The 20,753-nt window shown below is 49.3% G+C and overlaps 2 protein-coding genes across 7 annotated transcripts in view; one reads left to right on the top strand and one right to left on the bottom strand.

The window, feature by feature from the left end:
- Window positions 1–17,339, bottom strand: part of LOC138164880 (dynein axonemal intermediate chain 4-like) — a 62,664-nt gene extending 45,325 nt beyond the window's left edge. For 3 of the 4 annotated variants that reach the window (XR_011169208.1, XM_069092813.1, XM_069092815.1), the window contains exons 1-2: window positions 17,300–17,339; window positions 1,401–1,587 (exon numbers count right to left, since the gene is read on the bottom strand). Coding sequence is in view for 3 of the 4 variants with exons in the window: in XM_069092813.1 (XP_068948914.1) it covers window positions 1,401–1,587; window positions 17,300–17,325 (213 nt within the window). In the remaining variant the exon portion in view is untranslated. Of the gene's footprint in view, window positions 1–1,400; window positions 1,588–16,348; window positions 17,115–17,299 lie in introns of those variants that run through there. The other variant, XM_069092814.1, reaches the window with a different exon arrangement.
- Window positions 1–20,753, top strand: part of LOC138164885 (mesoderm induction early response protein 1) — a 485,607-nt gene that overhangs the window by 402,456 nt on the left and 62,398 nt on the right. Inside the window, exons 1-2 of one of the 3 annotated variants that reach the window (XM_069092817.1) lie at window positions 17,555–17,695; window positions 18,407–18,507. The exons of 1 other annotated variant lie outside the window; for it this stretch is intronic. In XM_069092817.1, the coding sequence (XP_068948918.1) occupies window positions 17,659–17,695; window positions 18,407–18,507 (138 nt within the window). In that variant the 5' untranslated portion in view covers window positions 17,555–17,658. Of the gene's footprint in view, window positions 1–17,554; window positions 17,696–18,197; window positions 18,324–18,406; window positions 18,508–20,753 lie in introns of those variants that run through there. One more of the 3 variants, XM_069092821.1, reaches the window with a different exon arrangement.

The following is a 20,753-nucleotide window of genomic DNA, read 5'->3' as shown; positions in this document are numbered from 1 at the left end:
GCTTGACTGGGCATATTTGTGATGTGGGTTTTACCTTTCTTTCACTTCCCTTGGGAAGGGGGAATGTGTGACAACTGAAAAAAAATTATTGAAAAGACATGAAAATCTGATGCTCCGAAGAGAAGCAATTCTAATAAGCAGGAGAATGGGGTATTTGTATAAAAAGACCTATATGAACACACAGGGAAACTATTAACCAATGTCAACTTTAAAGAGACGTGGACAGAAGGTGGAACCAAGGGTGAGGAACAGAGAATATCCATAAACATCTACAAATCCTGGGCGTGGTCCCGTAAGCACAGCATTCCTGCTTGGAATCAATGAAAGGTAGAAAAGAGAGCTAAGGCAACCAAAATGGAATGAATAGTTTTTTAAAACTCTAACTGGAGAAAAAGACAAGGATTGAGATGGATGGGACAAAAGCAGTCAAGGACAGAAAAAATAACAGCCAGGATCTAAATAGTTGTTGTCTCCCCCCTTTCAGGCCTGTCTATAATGGGAAGCTAGAAGGAGAGGGTGGCTGTGTGTGTGTGTGTGTGTGTGTGTGTGTGGAAATCCAGGGATCATCAGAGAACTAAGGTCAAGTCAAAACCTGTGGCAGAACAGGATTCGAAGGGCTCTCAGAGAGTGCATGCTCAGTGTTTACTCTGGACACCCACACTTGACTGCAGCTGAAGGGTTGACCCTCAGAAGGCCAGGCAGCTTGGGAGACAAACCCTTTCAAAAGCCTAACCACTACAGCCTTCACTAAGGCCTGTAAATATTTAGATTATTTGAAGGCTACTCTGGAGAAGAAGGCCAGTTTTAGGTATAGCTCTTAAGTCAATTAAATGCTGAATGTCTTCCTACAAGTGCCCTAAGAGGAAAAAGCATCTGCTCAAACCACCTAGCTAGATTTTTAGAGACAAAAATTATCCAAATGACAACAAGAAAGCCCTTCTAAATTCTGAAGCCTGCAAAATTACCAATTAAACTACAATGTTTACTAAAGCTTTGTGTTAGCTTTGGGTCCAATATTGGCTACAGTGGCTTTCTATTTCCTTCTGTGGGACATGCACATAGAACACAGGGCGATGCCACATGGTGACATCCCGTGACTTCAAGAATACCATTTGCTGGGGCATTGAGGTGGTACAGTGAACAGAGCACCAGCCCTGGAGTCAGGAGACCTGAGTTCAAATCCCAGCCTCAGATACTTAGCACTTAGTAGCTGTGTGACCTTGGGCAAGTCACTTAACTCCAATTACCCAGCCTTCCCCCCCCTCCAAAAAGAAAAAAAAAATACCATTTGCTTCCATTATTGAAGGTGGTCTGTCCATGACGGCAGCAGACATTTCACTTTTAACATTTCGTCTTTAAAGTTCATGTAAGCAAAGGCCACCTCAGGCCTGAGTACATACCTGGATATGCTGCCTTGGATGGTGAAAGGCCACTTTGTCTTTGCCCTCTGTAAGCCCACTCGCGGTTCTTGACAGCATTGTTCTGCTTAAGTTCAAGCTGGTTTTACTGCGGCTTATGCTCATTTTGCTTACAGAGAGGCTGACCCTCCTGGTGGTGGACATCCTCCTTGTCTGGGAGGCACTGGCGCTATAAAAGCAAGAGAAGAAAGACACTAGGCAGGATCCAAGGAAGAACGCGAAGAGAGCCTGTCATATAGCCAAAGATCTTTTTCTTTTCCAGGACAGGAGAGACATGGGCATGCTTTTAAGCAGACAGGGAGAAGCTGAAAATGAGCAACAATGGAGGACAGAAGGGGACGGTCTGCTAGAGGAGACAGGATGAGATGGAATTGCTTGGGCAGGGGGGGGGGTTGGTCTTGGCAAGGAGTGAGATCACCTCTGCACACGAGACAGGGATGAGGATGATGGGAGAAGAGTAATGTAGGGCATGGCTCTCAGCTGAGGGGGGGAGAGGGGGGGAAGGGCTGCCTCAGTGAGGGCCCGGCTGAGACTTGTAGTGGATCCAGGCAGTATGACTGTGATATTCTCCACCTTCATTCAAAAGCTATAAATGGTGAGAGCAACCCAAGGCTGAAGGTTGGCTGGGCATAATTAGTGATGTGATCAGGGGGCCAGGGGTTCAAGGGAGGACAGAGTAGAGTTGAACTGGTTCACCAAGGAGTCAAGATGGCTAGTGCAGTGGAGATGGCCTGAGAGAGAACTGAAGGGTCAAAGGATTTGAGATCATGGTGTAGGTGAAGAGCAGAGTCACCTATGGGAAGGCAGGGGGAAAGGGGAAAAGCCAGTAGATTATGGTCAGGTAAGGGGGTATCAGAATTTCCGAACGTGGGCGAGGTACATTAGTGGTGATGGCAAAATCCAGGGCATGACCAAACCATCCTTGTGTCATGGGTAGAGGAGTGGCCACCACCTCCACCAGGCCTCTTCCACCTCTTTCTGCCAGGCCGATGCCTGATCCCCCAGTGGGATGTAGAGACCCTCCAAGGAGCAGCTCTCCCCTTGATTCCAGGGCCCCCATCCCCTGCTGCTCCTGTCCTTCAAGGCAGAGGCATGGTGATGAACATTCTCATACCTGCTCATGCCCTTGTCATCCCACCATCTAATCTCCATTCATACTCCGCTCCCACCCAGTTCCTCATTCCCATCTCCCTCCACTCTCCCCTGAAAAGTGTCATCCTTAACTCCATCCAGGCCTTCCTCAGTGCCTTCTGGGAGACCTGCTTCATAGGCAACAAAATTCTCTTCATCTTAAATCTATTTAAATAAAATCTTTCCCCACGCCTGTCTGTTAGCTCTAACTGAACCCTGGCTTTGCTGATGACACTGCTTCCCAGGTCACTCTTTCCAGTACTGGCAGCACCTTCACCTGTTCTCCTCAGACAACCTAGGTTCCATGGGAAGAAATCATTCCTCACAATGAGAGCTACTGAGAAGTGGAATGAGCTGTCTTGACAGGTGGTGGGATCCCTTTCCTTGGAGGTCTTTAAGTACATCAGTCAACCGGCATTTATTAATGCTATAATTAATTAATTTATTAAATGCCTACTATGAACTAGGCACTGTGCTAAATTCTGGGTTACAAAGTCAAAAGAAAAAGTCCCACCTGCTGCATAGCCTATAATGAAGATTCTTTTTGTTTATGTAGCTATGTCTATTGCAGTCCCTCTCAACTCTTAAATCCTATAATTCTGGAAGCTTATCTGTTCTGGAGGAAACAGAACTTTGGGGGTCACAAGTACTAATGGGTGGGAGGTAATCCCATTAGAGAAAAAGGACAGTAATGACAGTTGGTGACTCCATGAGGAAGGGTACTGAGGTAGCCATTTGTAGATCTGTGGGTAAGAGATCTGTTGTCATCCTAGGGACTACCACCTAGGACAAGACAGAAATTCTCAACACCTATGAGACCTGCCAACCATTACCCACTCCTGGTGAGTCACATGGAGACAAAACACCACCACAAGAAAATGGTCCTCAGTGCACAGTTAAAGATGGAAGGACACAGATGGTGTCCTGATAATGACTAGATCAAAACAAAAGAGAACTGGGGAAGTGAACAGCTGAGTAAGGGGGAGGTCCCTGAGCCTGGGATTTGAATTTCTGGATGATGGCTTAAAATACAGAAATGATGGGCTCCTGGACAGGGGTGGAGGGCACCTAAAGAGGGTTGGATAAAAGCATAGTTGCCTGTACTGGAACTGACTGGAATTGATGACATCTTTTTATGTAAAGGATGAAAGTTTTCTTTGGAAGATTTCTGGAACTAATGACATTGCCTTGATGTATAAACTCTTCTTTCACAACATGATTAATATGGAAATATGTTTTGCATGACTGCACATGTATAACCTATGTCAAATTGCTTACTGTCTCAGGGAAGAGAGAAGGGAGAAATTTTGAAACAAGAAAAAATTTTTAATGAATGTTAAAAAAAAAGACCTATGGGAAGAGGGGGGCGATCCAGGAGAGAAACATGGTGGAGAACTCTTGTGTGAGGCTTAACTTTGGGGGGAATGAAATTATACTTTTGTGGGGCTATACTATGAACCATTTGGACAAAAGGAGGTATTAGACAAGGAGCTGAACAATTCACAAAGGTGACACAGAAGAATGATAATATAATGATGGGGGGAGTTTAAAAATAGAGCTGCTAATAATACTAATAATAAATTTGAAATTCCTCTGCTTGTTATGGTTCTCTATTGTGTCTACTTTTGTATTATATATTCTCTATATATTTGTATGTTGTTTTAAAATTTTTATTCATTTTGAATTTAAATACAAAAAGGTAAAAAAAAATGTCCATGTATACAGTATAACAAAAAAAGAGGATTCAATATGAAACCATTAATCTCTATTTCACACTGTTTACTTTTTTAAAAAACTATGTAATAAATACTAAACATCATTTTCAATGCTACCCTGCAGCTCTGCATTCCCTTCTAATTTTTGGGGGTTTTTTTTGGAAGGGGGAAGGTAGGGCAATTGGGGTTAAGTGACTTGCCCAAAATCACACAGCTAGTTTTTTTTGTGTGTGTGATGTTTCTGAGGCTGGATTTGAACTCAGGTCCTCCTGACTCCAGGGCCGGTGCTCTATTCACTGCACCACCTAGCCGCCTCGCCTTTCTGAATTTTCTTTTGTTCTCTGCTGTACACTTTTTTCCTCCTTTATATCATTAATCAAAGATATGTGTTTATGTGTGTGTGTAAAACCATACTATACACCCTTCTACTTATCACTTCTATGGAAGTGGACAGCATGTTCCTATATAGCTCTTTTGTAGCTGATTTGAATATTTATCATACTCAAAATAACTTATTCAGAGTTATTCTTCAAACAATGTTGCTGTCACTGTATACAGGGGTTCTCTTGGTTCTGCTCATTTCACTCTTCCTTATTTCATGCACATCTTTCCATGTTTTTCTAAAATCAATGAGCTCATCATTTCTTACAGCAAGCAGCATTCCATCATGGTCATTAATTTGTTCCCCCATTCCCCAGTTGATGGTCATCCCCTTGATTTCCAGTTCTTGGCCACCACAAAGAGAACTGCTATCAATAGTTTAGAATGCATAGATTCTTTTCCTTTTCCCCTGATCACCTTGGGAAACAGGCCTAATGGTGGCACGGCTGGGTCAGAGACCACACATGGCTTTATGACTCTTTGGCCATAATTCCAGACCACTCTTCACAACAGCTGGATCAGTTCACAGCGTCACCAACAGTGTATTAGTGTCACAGTTTTTCATGTCTATTCCTTTGGAATGAATGATCCTAGACAACAAGGGCTGTGGGATTATGTATCCCCATCTCTTGGTAGAGTGCTTGGTAAATGGTAAACACTTACAAGTGCTTGTTGACTGTCTGACCCTAGGAGAAAATACAAACTCCTCTGCTTGGCCTTTCAAACCCTTTACAATTCAGCATCACATTACCTGTTTCCAGGCTTATTCCACAGAAATGCTTCACTCATGCTCCATCCCAGGTAACTCAGCCTATTTGCTATTGACTAAACTTTACCTGGAGCGTTCTTCTTCCCTACTTCTCAGCCTTTCTGCAAGGTTCACTGCTTCTCTGGGAGAAGCCTTCGATGACTCTCACCTCCACCCCTTGATGTGAGACAGTCTCTCCTCCCTCAAACATCATTAATATGCTTAACTGTTCACTTCTTGTATCTCCTCATAGAAGCCAGGCTCCTGGAGGACATGGGTTAGTTTTCATTTTTTTCTCTGTATTGCTAAGACTTAGAAGTATCTAGCACATTTTAGTCAATTATGAAAAACTGGCTGGATTTCACTGGCCTGGACATGGTAAATTTCATCCTTAGAAAATTGGAGAACCCGCTCCAACTATGGGAACGCCAATTCTGGACATGTTTCTGCTTAATGAGCAAGAACTAGTGTAGAAATCGCTGAAATAAGGGATGGGAGAAATGTGGCTATGAAGAAGATCAGGGGGTGTGAGTGGACTACCTACTCCCCATGACAACATTGTGGCCATACAGTTTTAAGAAGCTAAGCCAGGATGTGCCAACTGTTACAGTATCCAGCGTGAGGCAGGCTGTGCTTCAAGGCAGGGCACATCAGCAGACGTAGAGGTAAATGCCTCCGTTCACTGGTGGGCTACAGGCGCCCTGGAGAGCCCAGACTGGGCCCACTGTGTCCCCTCATCAGGCATCAACATTGGAGACTCAGAAAAAGCCCTCCCGAGCCCCAGAGGAGCTCTACACTTGGGATAACCATTGCAGAGAGTGAGCGGGGGCACCTCCTGCAGGATGCTGACGACCAAGGGGGCAGAGAGGTGCACTTTGGGATACAAGGGTAGGCTGGGGCTCAGTTAGGCAGCTATTTCAATGGAAAACCCTGACAGTCAAAGAGGAGGTTCATTGAATTATTTATTCCAGAAGCATTTTATTTAGGAAAAGTTACTATAGGAGCACTGAAGAGTCCAAGGGCAGGCCCTTCTCTCAGGGAGCTCCCATGCTACTGGGCTGAGACAAGGACACAGACAAATCAACACGAAACATATACAAGATACAAAGTAAATGGGGGGGGGGCGGTAGGAATGTCCTTGTGCAGGAGTCAGCATGTGAGCTGAGCCCAACAGGAATTAGGAATTGACATCAATCGATCACAAAGTATGTACCATATAACAAGCACAACATGCTGGGGGGTGGGGATAGAAAGAAAAAAGCAAAAATGGCTTTTCCCTCAAGAGGTATACATTGTAATGGGCCAAAGACATAGAAGAGACAAGAAACTTGAGGGGGTGAGGTACTGGGGCCCCTGGGCTGGGAAAGGCTCCTGCACAAGGCTCTATTGGAACCCAGGCTGGTGAAAGGGGCAACGGGGAGAAGGAAGAGAGTCCCAGTCATGGTGAACAGCCAAGGCAAAGGCAAGCTAGGAGATGGGGTGTCTCAAGTGAGGAATGGGAAGCAGGCTGGCCCATTTTGCTACAGCCCAAACTCAGAGGGGCTGCTGATGGGCCATCAGTCTGCAAAGCCAGATGGAAGCCCGACTACGAAATGCTTTTAATGCCTGGGTTTGTACTGTACCCCAGAGACCAAGAGGCAGCCACTGGCAGCTCCTGAACCAGGGTTCATTCCTGGGCTTCGCTGTTTGAAGAATGAAAGGATGGTAAAGGGAAGGGACTGGAGGGAGACCAATAAGGAAACTTCGATGCTAGTCCATCCCCCCTCCTCCCAACTTAATAGTATTTTATTTTTTCCAATTACATGTAAAGATAGTTTTCAACAGTCACTTTTACAAGATTTTAAGTCCCAAATATTTTTCTCCCTCCCTCCCCAAGATGGCATGCAATCTGATGTAGGCTATACATGTACAATCATATTAAACATTCCCACATCAGTCATGTTGTGAAAGAAGAATCAGAACAAAAGGGGAAAACCATAAGAAAAAAAGGTAGAGAACAGTCGCTTCACTCTGCATTCAGACTCCAGAGTTCTTTCTCTGGATGGGGATGGCATTTTCCGTCATGAGTCTTTTAGAGTTGTCTTAGATCCTTGCACTGCTGAGAAGGGCTAAGTCAATCGTGGTTGATGACTGCACAGCATTACTAATTCTGTGTACAATGTTCTAACTCTGCACACTTTACTTTGCATATCAGTACATGTAAGTCTTTCCAGGTTTTTCTGAAATCTGCCTGTACAACAGTATTCCATTACATTCATATACCATAACTTGTTCAGCCATTCCCCAACTGATGGGCAGCCCCTCAATTTCCAACTCTTGGTCACCACAAAAGGGCTGCTAGGCCATTGTAATGCCAAGCAAAGGCAACTTCCCAAGGTTCAAAATACCAGCATAGCTGCTCTCCATTTTATTCAGTGATAAATTAAGAACAGAGAAAATCAAAATATAGCATAATTCAAAATACAGCATTCACCAAGTGTAATTCAATCGAGTACTACTCCACCCCTGGACATTACATTCATTTAGTCAATCACAAAGCCCCTCTTCTCAAATGGAGATTAGTTTCCAATTATAAGTAAAATACATTCATTTGGTCAATCACAGAGTACAAAAAAGTCAAAAGTTTCCCACCCTTGGATTACAACTGAATAGGCCATCTACCCCAGAGTTACAACAAGCTTAAGCACAGCATTTAATACCCAAAGAGAGGTCTTTTCTTCATCTTGACCCAAGGCAAGTTCTCAGCAATCTTTGTTCCTGGGGAGACAAAGCTTAGCAAGGCCACAAGATACATTTCCAGCTTCTTCATTAATTCATTCTCTGTCTGCAGAACAGTCCTAGGACCCCTGAAAACATTAGCAAAACCCTCTTCCAGGATTTCTGTAAACATCAACAAGAAAATCCTTCTTCAGGGTTTCTGAACCAACAGCAAGGTTTCAGGACCTCTGCAACTACAGCACTGGCCTTCACCAGTGGACAAAATTCACTCTCTGTCTGCAGAACAGTCTCAGGAGCTCTGAACCAACAGCTAGGTTCCAAGACCTCTGCAACAACAGGATTGTCCTTCAACAGTGGACGAATCTGGCAAAACAACATCAAAACAGACAAAGTACCAGCATAACAGCCATGTCTCTTCAGTCCTTGGCAGCTCTGGGTGGCAGCTCTCAAAAGTCCTGGGCAATTCAAAATGGCCCTCAGCAATCCTCTCCATCTCTCTCTGCCTCCAAGATGCTGCTTCCAAAAAAAACTCTCCTGCCTCTTTCTCTCTCTCTGCTTGTGTCTCTCTAAAATTCACGTCACCAGCTCCTCCCAGTTCAGCCCTCTCTTTTCAAGTCAACAAGTCCATCCCATAAGTGGGATTAACACAATCAATCCGAAAACCAAGCCAATACAGGGGGATCTTTAAATTCCATTACTATTACAGCCATTAAGGAGCTAGCTTCCAATTTTACATTGGGTTCAGACCTATGATTTCATCAGTGCATAAACTCTTGGCAGGTAAACACTCTCCACTGACAGAGGCTGGCAAAAGCCCTAGAAACTTGCAGGAGCCCGAAGGGTTCAGTGACTTGCTCGTGGTCAGAGTCATGTGCCAGAGGCAGAGCCGGAAGGCATGTTAAGCAGTCATCACATCCAACCTCCTCAGTTTACAGATGAGGAAACTGAGGCACAGAGGGAAGGGCCTTGTCCCAGATCACACAGATCATCTGTTTCCCATACTTTCCACTTAAGCCTCCTTATTCAGAAGACTCAAGCTCCACATAGTACACTTCCCCAGCCTTCTGAAGGATGAGGATTCTTTGGGGAGATATGTAGATCAAAGGGGGGGGGGTCTTCAAGTCAGTGAGACCACTTAGGAGGCCAATACAATACTCCAGAGAGACGCGATAAAGGCTCAGACCAGGCAAGTGGTGAGATTAGAGGACTAATGAAAGCATTCCTAAGATGAATGTTAAAATTTGCCTATTTTATGATCTCTTTGGCTCTTGAAAAGTTGTCAGCAAATGCAAAAGAAAACTTCTCTAGTAGCCTGACTTTATTTCTTCTCTTAAAATTTAACAGACATTTACTGAATGCCTGCTAATGTCCATCACCGACCATAGCACTAAGGAGGATACACATTTCCCAGATTCTGACGTCAGGCCTGGAGGCAGGAAGATCTGAGTTCAAGTCCAGCCTCAGGCTCTTACTGAGTGCTAAATAAGGCAAGGCACTTAACCTCTGCTGTAAATATTTGTAAAAAGTGCTTGGCACAGTGCCTGGCACATAGTAGGTATCATATAAAGGCCAGCTATTGCGCAATACACATCAAACTGTCTTAAAACTTGTTATAACACCAAAATGTTTAATTCAATTTATTTAAATAAGTAAAATAAATTTAATTAAAATATTTTAATGTTGCTCATGTCTACAACTCTACTTAAATATTAATGAGATCTTGGAGAAAACTGTGGCCTTGGACCACGTCTGCACAAATGTCATTCTGATAATGATGAAGAATGTTATCTTTGGAATTAGCCTCCTCTAACACTCCATATCACAAGCTCTCCTATACTTTTTACATCTTCACCCATCCTCAAATTGAGAGAAACAAGCCAGCCGGCCTTTCATTCAGTTTTACAGAAAAGGAACCACAGAGCTTTACCTTTTTCACATCAGCTTTAGTCAGTCAGTCAACAGGCATTATTAAGTGTTTACTATGTGTCAAGGACTGCTGCCCTGGAGATACAAGAAAGACAAAAACCAGGTCTCTGCCCTCAAGGAGCTCACATTCTAAAGGGAGAGACCAACATGCAGAAAACTATGTCCATAAAACTGTATACGTAGTGTAAACAGGTCATCTTGAGGGAAGGCCCTAGCCATGGGGGATGGGAGCAAGGGACACTGGGAAAGGCCTACAGATGGGACTGGGATTGAGGCTGACTCTTGAAGAAAGCTGGAGACATCTGGAAAGGGGAAGGCGAGAAGGGAGAGCATTCCCACATCCAGAGAGTATTTGCGTCTAATACATAAATCATTATGAACATAACGGCCTTACCTCATAAAAAGTGAAATGGCATATTTCTTAGTGTTTAAGACAACAGGAATGTGGCCCCAATGCTTCCAGGTAAAGTGCTGAAATGGCTAAGTTTTCGCAGAAATTCCTCTTCTAGGGAATGCTTCATTTTCTTCTAGGCAGAGATTTTTATACCAGAATCTCTCTCCCATCTCTCCCTTGTTCTGTGCAGGAAATGAATGCTTCATTTTGCAAATGCAGCCATTTCATTATAGGATTTAATGGAAACCTACTAGGATCTGAGTGGTACTCCAGCATAATAGACAGAGAGGCCAGTCTGGGGGTGGAGAACAGCTTCTGTTTTCTTTTGATTTTGTTCTTTGACGAAAGGCAAAGGGGAGAAGACGAAGGTCTTAGGGTCCAGGGGTCAGTGTCACTGCACCAGGCCCCTGGGGCAGAGGCCTTGAAGGCTGGGATAGTGGGCTGGGGATAGGAAGCCGACATGGATCTCTTCCAGGGCCTTTCAGCACAGTAATCTCTGATGAAGGACAAAGGCTGGCAGAGACTGGAGCCACCTCCATCCACCCTAGCCCCCTCAAACTTCCAGGACACACACTGCTGGATCTGCTCTAAGTGGATAACTTTGAATTCACCTCTCTTGGATACAGAAAACTGATATTCTCTATACAGTGTGTCGTGACACGTTCAGAAGTGCTTTTAGCCTGAAGGTAGAATGCAGATCACACTAACCCTCCTCTACACACTCTTGAACCAACCCAGCGAGGCATGAGCATGGAGGTGGAGGGGGCTGAGTGGGGCCGGGGCAGACCAAGAAGCCACTTCCTGAGCATCAGAACTGGAGGTCACAGGTTTGGCTCTTGGCGCCTCTCCACGATCACATTCTTACCGGGTGATGGATGATGGGTGCTGGTGTCCCAGCCTACTGAGTCAACAAGTTAGAGAAGAGTTGTTGATCTACCGTATACCAATGAACTCAAATCTGAACTAACAAACCCTCCACCAGTTTGGGGCTATGAACACAGTTCAGAAATATCCTGTTTTTAATCTTTAAAAAATACTTTGATTCATTCAAAAATGCAGACTGATCACCTGTTACTCCTAAAGCACTCGGTAGGATTAAAAGAGAAAACACAATCCCTGGGGCCTTCCGGGGATTTACATTCTAGTGAGAATGGAGACTAGTACATAACAAAAGGCAACACAGAAGAGCTTCCCTAAGAAAGGCCCCAAGTGTTAGAGTCCTTCAGAGAGAGAAACAGCTTGCAGAGGTGACCAGGGAGGCTTCCCAGTCACAATCATCTGAGCGAGGACATTAAGTTCTAAGAATTCAGAGAGTTCCAGCAGGCAGATATGCTACAGGGAGGGGATCGAAAGCACTAACTGCCTGGAAGAGAGAAAGCAAGAGGCTTTGTAAACAGCAAATGGGGGTATGGCTGTGCTAGAACCAGGGAGAGAGGAGGAAACCAGAAGGGAAAACACAGGCACTGTGAGACACACACTAATGGTTCCTTAGCAAACAGGTGCCAGGTGCATCTCAGGAAGTTTCTGAGCAACAGAATGATGGAGAAATGAAGGAGGCCAGAAGAGACAGAGAGGAGGAGAGCTGTGCATGCCACAGCAATAATCTGGGTCAGAATGAAAGCCACACGTTAAACAGCAAGTCAGCAAGGAAAAGGGAGGTCCAGGTGCCAGGTCTTCAATCCAAGGCTTTGCTCGTTTGCTGTTCTTCAGCAGTTTCAGCTGTGCAGATCAAGACCCCATGTGGGGTTTTCTTGGCCAAGAGCCTAGGGAGGTTCTCCTTTTCCTTCTCCAGCTCATTTTGCAGACAAAGAAACCAAGCCAAACAAGGTGAAGTGACTTGCCCAGAGTCACACAGCTAGTGAGTGTCTGAGGCCAGATTTGAACTCAGAAAACGGAGTCTTCCTAACTCTAGGCCAGGCGCTCGGCTGCCCACCTTGTTCTACAGAATTACAAAAATACATTTCTCCAAATGAGGTGATCAAAACAAGGACTTCAAACGCTCTAGAGTCTTCCTTTTACACATTTCATTTTTGCTTCCAGGTAAAAGCTCAGGTACACTAACTATGGGCATGAAAGTAGAATAACATTAGACACAGACTATTTTCCAGATGTAGTAACCCAATGGGAGAGACTGAAGGGCATCAACAGTCTGTTTCCCAGGGAACAATTGAATTTCTTCCAAAAGCTGCCTTTGATCGAGGTGTCTAACCACTTTGGGCTGGCTTTCCAGACTGGATCGAAAGCAATCCTGCTACAACTTGTGTCATGGGCCTCCTCTCCCCTCGCCCCCCACCCCCACCCTGCCCCAGTCACAATCCTCAAAATCACACTCTTCCAGTTTCACAGCAACCAGTCAAGACACTTAGTAAGTGCTTGCTTACTGCCCAGGGCCTCACTCTCTGCCAACTGCACAGTATGGTCGATTCCTACCTGATCTCTGCCCACACCATCTTCCATCCCATCCTCCCCACTGTCAAAAATTAATGTTTCTTTATTCATTAAGCTGGTATCACTCAGTTGATCAAACACTGCAAATGTCTCCATACTGCCTAAAGAATCAGGTCTAAACTCCTTCATTTACAATTTAGAGCCAGTGACCAGAGTCCCTTTACAATCTTATCATGCATCTCCAATGAAGCTGCCCTTCTCCCCAAGGCCAAGTCCTCCCTTTGAACCCTAGACCCCATCCCTTCCAGCAGCTTGCCTCCACCATCATTCTCCCTCTGCAATGTTCATTCTTTTTCTTTGGAGGGGCTCCTTCTCTACGCCACTCACTACAGGCCTGCCCCAAATCTCCCTCCAGCCTTAAAGAACTTTCACTAAACCATTTCACTAAAACCCAGTCTATCTCCGGCATCCACCTTCTCTTTCACAAATTCTTTTTTAAAAGGTATCTACACTCATTGTTTCTGTGCTTCTCACTCACTGCTCTGGCTTTCAGTCTTATCACTCAACTGAAACTGCTTTTGCCACGGTGACCATACTTTCTAAACTGCTGAGTCTGCTGGCCTCCTTCTCAGTCCTGCTCTTAACCTCTGCAGAACACCACTGAGCACCCCCTTCTTTTGGCCACATGCTTCCCTGGTTTTTGGTTACATTGCAGTTAGGTGGTCTAATGGACGTAAGTTCAAATCCAACCTCAGATGCTTAATAGCTATGTAAACCTGAGCAAGTCATTCTGATAATATCTGCCTCAGTTTCCTTAACTGTAAAATGGGCATTAGCCCCTCCCTCCCAGGGTTGCTGTGAGGACCACATGGGATTATATTTTAAAGTGCTTAGACAGTGTCTGACACATAGCAGACTCTCCATAGATGCTTGTTTCCTTCCCTTTCCTCTCGCTAGGCTCTGACCATTCCTTACTTTTCTCGATGGATCATCATTCCGGTTCTGCCATTTGCTTGTGGGTATACTCTTGGGCTCTCTTATTGCTACCCAAACTCTCTTGGAGAGCTCATTATTATCTCTATGCAGATGACTCCTCTCCCCTGGGCTCCTGTCCTAAGTCACCAATGGCTTGTTGGACTTTTCCTACTGGCCGTCCCATAGTTGTCTCAGCCTTGATATATCTAAACTTTCTATAATTCACTTTCTCCCCAAACACTACCTTCTTCCTAGCTTATCTCTTTTGGCCCAGAGCACCACAACCCTTTTGGTTACCCTCCACTCTGCTCTTTCCCTCACTCAATAGCCAATCAGAAACAAAGGCTTGTCCATTCTTGGGCCTCTATCCCCTTCTCTCCACTTCCCATGAGCGCTCCCCTAGTTCAGGCCCTCACTGCTGCTCACCTGGGCTACTAAAATAACTTTGTAATCAGACACCATGAGTCCCCTCTCTCCCCTCGATAAAGTATCCCTCACACAGCTGCCAAAATTACATTTCTAGAGCACAACTGACCGACAAGCATTTATTGCACGTCTCTCATGGGCAAGGCACCAGAGGATCCAATGCAATTTCAGTCTGTGCCCTCAAGGAGCTACATCCTCAGGACGGACAGGTTGGAAATACGTGTTCAAAGACAACAGGGCAGATACAAAATAAGTACCATCAGCCAGTCAACAAGTATTTATTAATCACCCACTAAATGCCAGGCACTTGGGATACAAAAAAAAGGAAAAAACAGGTCTCTGCCCTGGAGGAGCTCACATTCTAAGGAGGACACAACAAAATTATGCACACAAGATTTCTAAAGTGTCAATGCAAGGTAATCTTAAAGGGAAAGCATTAACAGTGGAAGATGGAGGCGGGGACATAGGACCCAGGGAAGAGGGCCATGTAAAGGGATTTCAAGGACCAAGCAGGCACATTCCAGGCAAGGGACACCAAGAGAGGATAGAGAAATGGAAATAAATATGGCTCAAAGGGGATCGATATTGTAATTAACCTGGAAAGGCAGGTCCGAGTAGATTGAGAAGGGCTTAGATGTCCCAATGAGTCTAACCACACCGGGCTCAAGAAGCTCCAAGCCCCCATCTGCCTCTAGAACATCATACAAATTCCTCTATTTGTCAGTTAAATAGCCTCTCCTCCCCCAGCTCCAGGCGACTAGTCCAGGCTTCTCCCTGTCCAGGGTCCCCAGAGTAATTCGTGCCTTTCATAGCCAGGCTGTGGGGCCTCCATCTTTTGGAATCCCTAGCTTCCCCCAAAGTCTAGAAGTAGCCTGGCCTGATCCCCCACTGCTGTTTCTCGTGATCCTTCTAAGGCCTCCTCCATTTACTTGTCTGGGTCCACACTGTTCCAGTAGAATGTAAACTTCCATTTTCCCTTAACCGTCAGCACCTAGAAAGTAGTAGGTGTTTAATAAATGTTCCAACTAGCCCAGCAACTATTCCAGAACTGTTCTACTTCCATTAGGAAAGGAAAGCCCGTGGTTTCAGCCAGGACACACTCCGCCTTTACCCTGGCTCCTGAAATTCTACTCATTCCTCAAAGACCTGGCTCAACAGCCCAAGGGAGCCCTTTCTCAAACTCTTAGCCCTTCTTGTTAAAGTTACAGATGAGGGGCGGCCAGGTAGCACAGCGAGTAAGAGCACCGGCTCCAGTGTTGAGAAGACCTGGAGATCGAATCCCGGGCTCAGACACTTAGCACCCACCCAGAAACACCTGGCCGTGTAACCTTGAGCAAGTTACTTAACCCTGATTGCTTAATTAAAAAAAAAAAAGTTACAGATGAAAAGGAGGTCCTTTCCTCCTTCCTTTGGAGTCATGCCTCCCATTTTCCCACCCCTCCCCGCCATGGTCTCTGCATGGGATAATGCAGAGCTCCAAAGAATGGCTACATCCCAGCTTCCCCAGGCCTGCTTGGCTGCCTAACAATCCTGCTACAGAGCCCCAAATTAAAGGGAAAACTGCTCCCTGAAAGCTTAAATGGTAATCTAATGGATAAAACCTGAAGATCCTTTGTTAGGTATTTCCCCCATCCCATAGGACCAGGACAGCTCTGAAGTGAGTGAGTGTGTGTGTGTCCACACACCTCCCCCCACCCCCTTTCCATTTCCAGGCCAGCACTTTGTCCCAGCTGCCAGCACCAAGGACAACAACCCACCAGCCTGCCTAACCTGCTTTCTCAGCTTCCTTCGCTAACCTCAGGCCTATCTTCTTTCTCCTACAAACTTGTTCCCCCTAATCTCCTTTGCTCTCTTGGGTTCAGTCATCACCCCAATCTCTAAAATCGTGTATCTAGCACTACTCTCTCTGGAACTCCGGTCCCACAGATCCACCTCCCTTCTGGGAGCCTTCCTGACTCCCGTCCAAACAGCAACTCTTCCTTTCTCTGTCCCTCAAACACAGTCCTCCCCTAGGTTTCACTGTCACTTGATAGAATTTTTCTGTTTTTCAGCCAAACCTTCTATGATTCCTGCTCACCATTACAACGTGAGTCAAACCCGCATTTTCAAAGCGCTTAGTGTGCCTTACTAAATGCTCAGTTCCTCATGCCGCTTTCCTCCCGGTAAGCACGGACTCCGGTTTTTCCTAGGTGCCTCCTGCGGTGTTTCTGGAGCTCATCCGATTTCTCCTTTGCTCCCGTTCCTTCCTCCCTTTTACCGTGCCTATATCCACGTTGTCTCTCACCCCCTCCCCACATGCTTCTTAGATGGGCATTTACAGTTTTATTTTCACTTTTGCATCCACGATATTTGGCACGGGTTCTTAATGACTGAGTGTCCCCGTAGGACACGAACCTGACGCGCAAGGTTCACACGCTTGGGGCCCTTTGCAGAAGATCTGCTTTAACTGCCTCGATTTACAGAGGAGGAAGCCGAAGCGAATCGGTACACTACAGATGCTGTGTTACAGGTCACCGTGGATCAGGAAGGACTTTCAGGCCCCATCTGGGGCTTTCTCGGCCACTTCTTTCTCCAGGAAGGAAACACTGTTCATCGAATCCAACAACTGAATGTGAAAGAAGCTCTGAGAGGGGCCCTAAAGCCCGGGGGGAGAAAACCTGGGAAGCCGACCAACCGCGGGGCGCTGCAGGGGGCCTCGGGGGTCCTCGCTGCAGGATGGGAGGGGGGCACCCCGGACCCCCGGGTTGGTGTGCGCAGTAGCGCAGCCTGCAGCACCCGCTGCAAGGCCGCGGGCCCGGGCCTCAGTTTCCTCATCGGCCAGGTAAGGAGCGCCCTAGCTAGGACACAGACCCCTAGCAGGACACGGCGTCCCCGCGAGCACCGGCGCTGCCGGCGGCGGGACCAGGACCCGGGGCCCAGGCTGGGGGGGGGGGGGGGGGGGGGTCCTCCCCGCCCCCCCCGCGGCCCCCCCCCACCCGGCCCCCCCCTTCCCCCACCCCTCCTCCCAGGCGGGCCGGCAGTCGCGGAGCCCCCAGGGCTCGGGGGTCGCTCGGCGGGAGGCCGATGGCCGCGGACTTACTGCGGGGCGTTGGGCGGCTTGGGCATGGCGGCGGCGGGGGTGCGGGCGGGGGACCGGGGCGGCTGCGGGGGCGCTGCGGGGTCCGGCCGGCCACGGCAGGGTCGGGGCGGGCGGGCGCGGGCGCGGCGGGCCCCGGCGCCATGGCGACGCCGACGCCGACGCCGGCCGCCCGCCCGGGCCCCAGCAGCGGCCGCGCGGTTGGCTGCGGCAGCGGCGCCGCGCCCGGGAGGAGGGCGCAGGCGGAGGGCAGGGCCCGCGGTTGGCGGAGGCGGAGGAAGCTCCGGGCCACGGCGGGCGGGAGGCGGGCGGCCCGGGCGCCAGGCCCCTCCCAGGCGGCGAGCGTCCGGGGCTGCAGGCGGATGGATGGGGCTCCTTCAGGCGGCGGCGGCGGCGGCTGTAAGTGCGGCGCGCGGGGCGCTCCCCTCCCCCTCCCCCGGCCGCGCCGGGACCCCGGCCCCCTCCCCCCGCGCTTCCGGGGTGCGAAGACCGAGCGGGCCCCGGCCCCGGCCCCGCCCGCCCCGAGGGGCCCCGCCCGGCCCGGCTCCCGGGGGCCGAGTGACGGCTGGGAGAACGCGCATGCGCGCCCCCGCCTCCCCCCCCCTCCTCTTTCTTTCTCTCTCCCTCCCCCCCCCCCCCTTCCCCCGTGCACGCCTCCCGGCCTGTCACCGTCCTCCCGGCCGCGACTGGGCGCGGGGGCGCGCCTCCCCACCCTTCCGCGGCTGCGCGCGCACGCCCGGCGCTGCCTTTGGCCTCTGGCGCCTCGAGCTGGTCCGGGTGGGGCCGCGCGCTCCCGCCACGTCCGTCGGCGGCGCCGCGCAGTCCGCGCCCCCACCCCGCCCACTCTGGCGCCGCGCGGTTCGGCCCCGCCCCTTTCCTGGCGCGAGGAGCGCTAAAGGGGTGGGGGGGGGGGGCCCGGGGGGGGGAGGGGAGGGAGCGGCGGCCTGCGGAGCTCTGGAGGGGCGGTGCGGCCGAGCCCGGGGCTACCCCCGCTTCCCGGGAGGTGCCCGGCGCGCGAGCCCAGCCCGTAAGTAGCGGGGGCGGGGCCGGGCCCCGGGCGGGGGCGCGCCCAGCCCCCCTCCCCCCTCACGCCTTCTCGTGTCCCCACAGATGGTGTGGTGGCCCGCTTCTCCCAGTGCCTGGCCGAATTTCGGGCGTGGTTAAGAACCAACTGGCTGCGGTTCAACCCCGACAAGCCGGAAGTGATGCTGGTAGGCCGCGCGGGGGGTGGGGGGGGGCATCGTGGGGGGGGGGGGCACCGCGGAGGGGGGCCTCGGTCAGCGTCCACGTCCCGCTTCGTATTGTCCGAGCGCGGCCGAGCCCCGCAGAGGCTGCTTTGAGCAACGCCCCGGAAACCGCCTGGTCTGACCCGGAGAGACGAACGCGATCCCCGGGCCCGGACCTGGGGGGCTGCGCCCTCCCCCAGCTCTTGGGAGAAGAGCCCCACGTGGGATAATCGGGGGGTCGCGGGGGGGCCCGGGACGGGTGGGGTGGGGCCAGCCGGGTCTCGGTGACCCGCGGCCCGTTCTTGTCCTTGACACTAGAGGGCCGGAGTACCCCAGTCCGGAGAAGGTTGAGCCCGATGTATGGGAACAGCTTCCGTTGTAGGCGATGTTAATCTGTGGTTTTCTGGGCCCGTGGGGGGCCGCTTGACCGCTGCTCCACGTCTACATCGCCCTCATTTTAAAAAATGTATTTGCCGTGGAGACCTTCGTTTCTCAGTGGAAATCTGCAGATGATGCAGTTTCAAGCTCCGTCATTTTGGAGAGAATGTAGGCTGAGGCTCCAGAAACATATCCTCGGGGCAGCTGCACAGTCTAAACCCAACGAGATTTGTTCCAAAGAGGCTACAATGTTATTTTGCGTGTGATTCTGTTTCTCCCGGGCTTTGAAGAAGTAACTTCTTCAACTGAAAAACAGATGAGAGTATTCACTCAAATAGGCATACTGTGTGTCCTAGCTGGTATTGTTACACTTCTTGGTCGTCCTTAAATAGTTGATTTTTTTTTTTTTTGGCAACAGGAAGAATGATCTAAATCTCAAGTGAAAACAATATGCTAAGATGTATTGGTTTCATTTTGGTTGAGTCGGAGGGTTTGGGTCAAAGTGTCATTTTTCAAATACATCACCTCCTGTTTTGCTGTTTTTAATGAAAGTTTTTGCTAGCAAAGGGATTGTTAGCTGCAGAACCAGACCTCTAAAAAGGCCTTTTTTACCCTCATCTCCAGATTTTCCAATGATTTGAACGATTAGTGCTAAAAATTTAAGGGACTTGCATCCATCGAAAGTTAGCCTAGGTGAAGAATGGATGTGAAAAGGATTTGTAAAGAAGTCTCTAAATTTGTACCAATTGTTTGAAATGAATTGTGTGAAGTGATTCCTGTTATGGAATTATAATCACAAAACCTTTTTTTTTCCTTTTCATTTTGTACATTCTATCATGGTCAGCATTCTTCTCTGGCAGCTGTGTCTTGAACCTCGTGTAAATAAATTTGAAAAGCATCCCATCAGATGGACTATCCCTGTGCCTTAGAAGAGCCCCCCCCTTGGGTGCCATTGCTCGGGTCACAGCCTCAGGACGTGTGTCCCCCTCTGTGGCTCCGGCACCCCCACTGTCCTCCATTTTGTCCCCATCCAATCGTTCTCTGGCGGCCCAGGACCGCGGCCGCCCTCAATGGCCATCGTTGGACGGAAATTCTGCTTTCTGCCTTGTACATGGCGCTTCCCTTCACACCCTCCCCCCCGAATTATTCACGTCCCCGAGCTCCTTCCGCCTTATTTCCCTTTTTTAAAGATTGGATCAAAATACGTTTAAAACCAGAGGGGACAAATAGCAAGGCCCTCTGCTTCCCTGCGCTCTAATGGGCTCTGATGAATGGCGTCATCATCCACCCAAATGAGCTCCCTGCTGGGCTGACATTGGGGAGGGGGATAAAATTTAATTATTTGTGCAAAGGCCGAGGTCAAACAGAAATCGAATTCAAAAATAGTAAAAAGAAACTATGGGGGTGATGCGGCGGGGGGTGGAGGGAGGCTGTATTACTTTACTCGTAAATCGAGGAGTGAAATGAGGACATTTGCCCAAAACTGGGACCCAGAGTCGGAGACTCTTGTTTGGCTTGTGGGGTTCGCGCCCCGAGCTTCTGGTCGTCCCCCGCCCCCCCGTTTCTCTTTCTCCCGGCCTGTCTCACGGTCTGCGCGTGCCTGGGCACCGGGGCCAGGGTGGGGGCCCGGCCCTGCCCCTCCCCCCCTCCCGGCCGCGGGCTCGCGGGCACGCCCCGCCTCCCGCGGGGGGAGGGGGAGGGGGGAGGGCCGGCGCGGGCGCGCGCTCGGCGGGGCCGCGGCAGCAGCAGCCTGGGCAGCCCGGGCGGCAGCAGCAGCGTCGCAGCGCGAGCCGCCGCCTGGCTGGGCCGGCCCCGCGGAGCCCTGAGCCGGCTCACATCCGGGTTCCGGCCGC

This window comes from Petaurus breviceps, unplaced genomic scaffold (assembly GCF_028583685.1).
Source record: "Petaurus breviceps papuanus isolate PSGF00001 unplaced genomic scaffold, PetGlider_PUasm1.0 207, whole genome shotgun sequence".
NCBI lineage: Eukaryota > Metazoa > Chordata > Mammalia > Diprotodontia > Petauridae > Petaurus > Petaurus breviceps.
The sequence above is the reverse complement of the archived record's forward strand: the minus strand, read 5'-3'. Positions and strand labels throughout refer to the sequence as shown.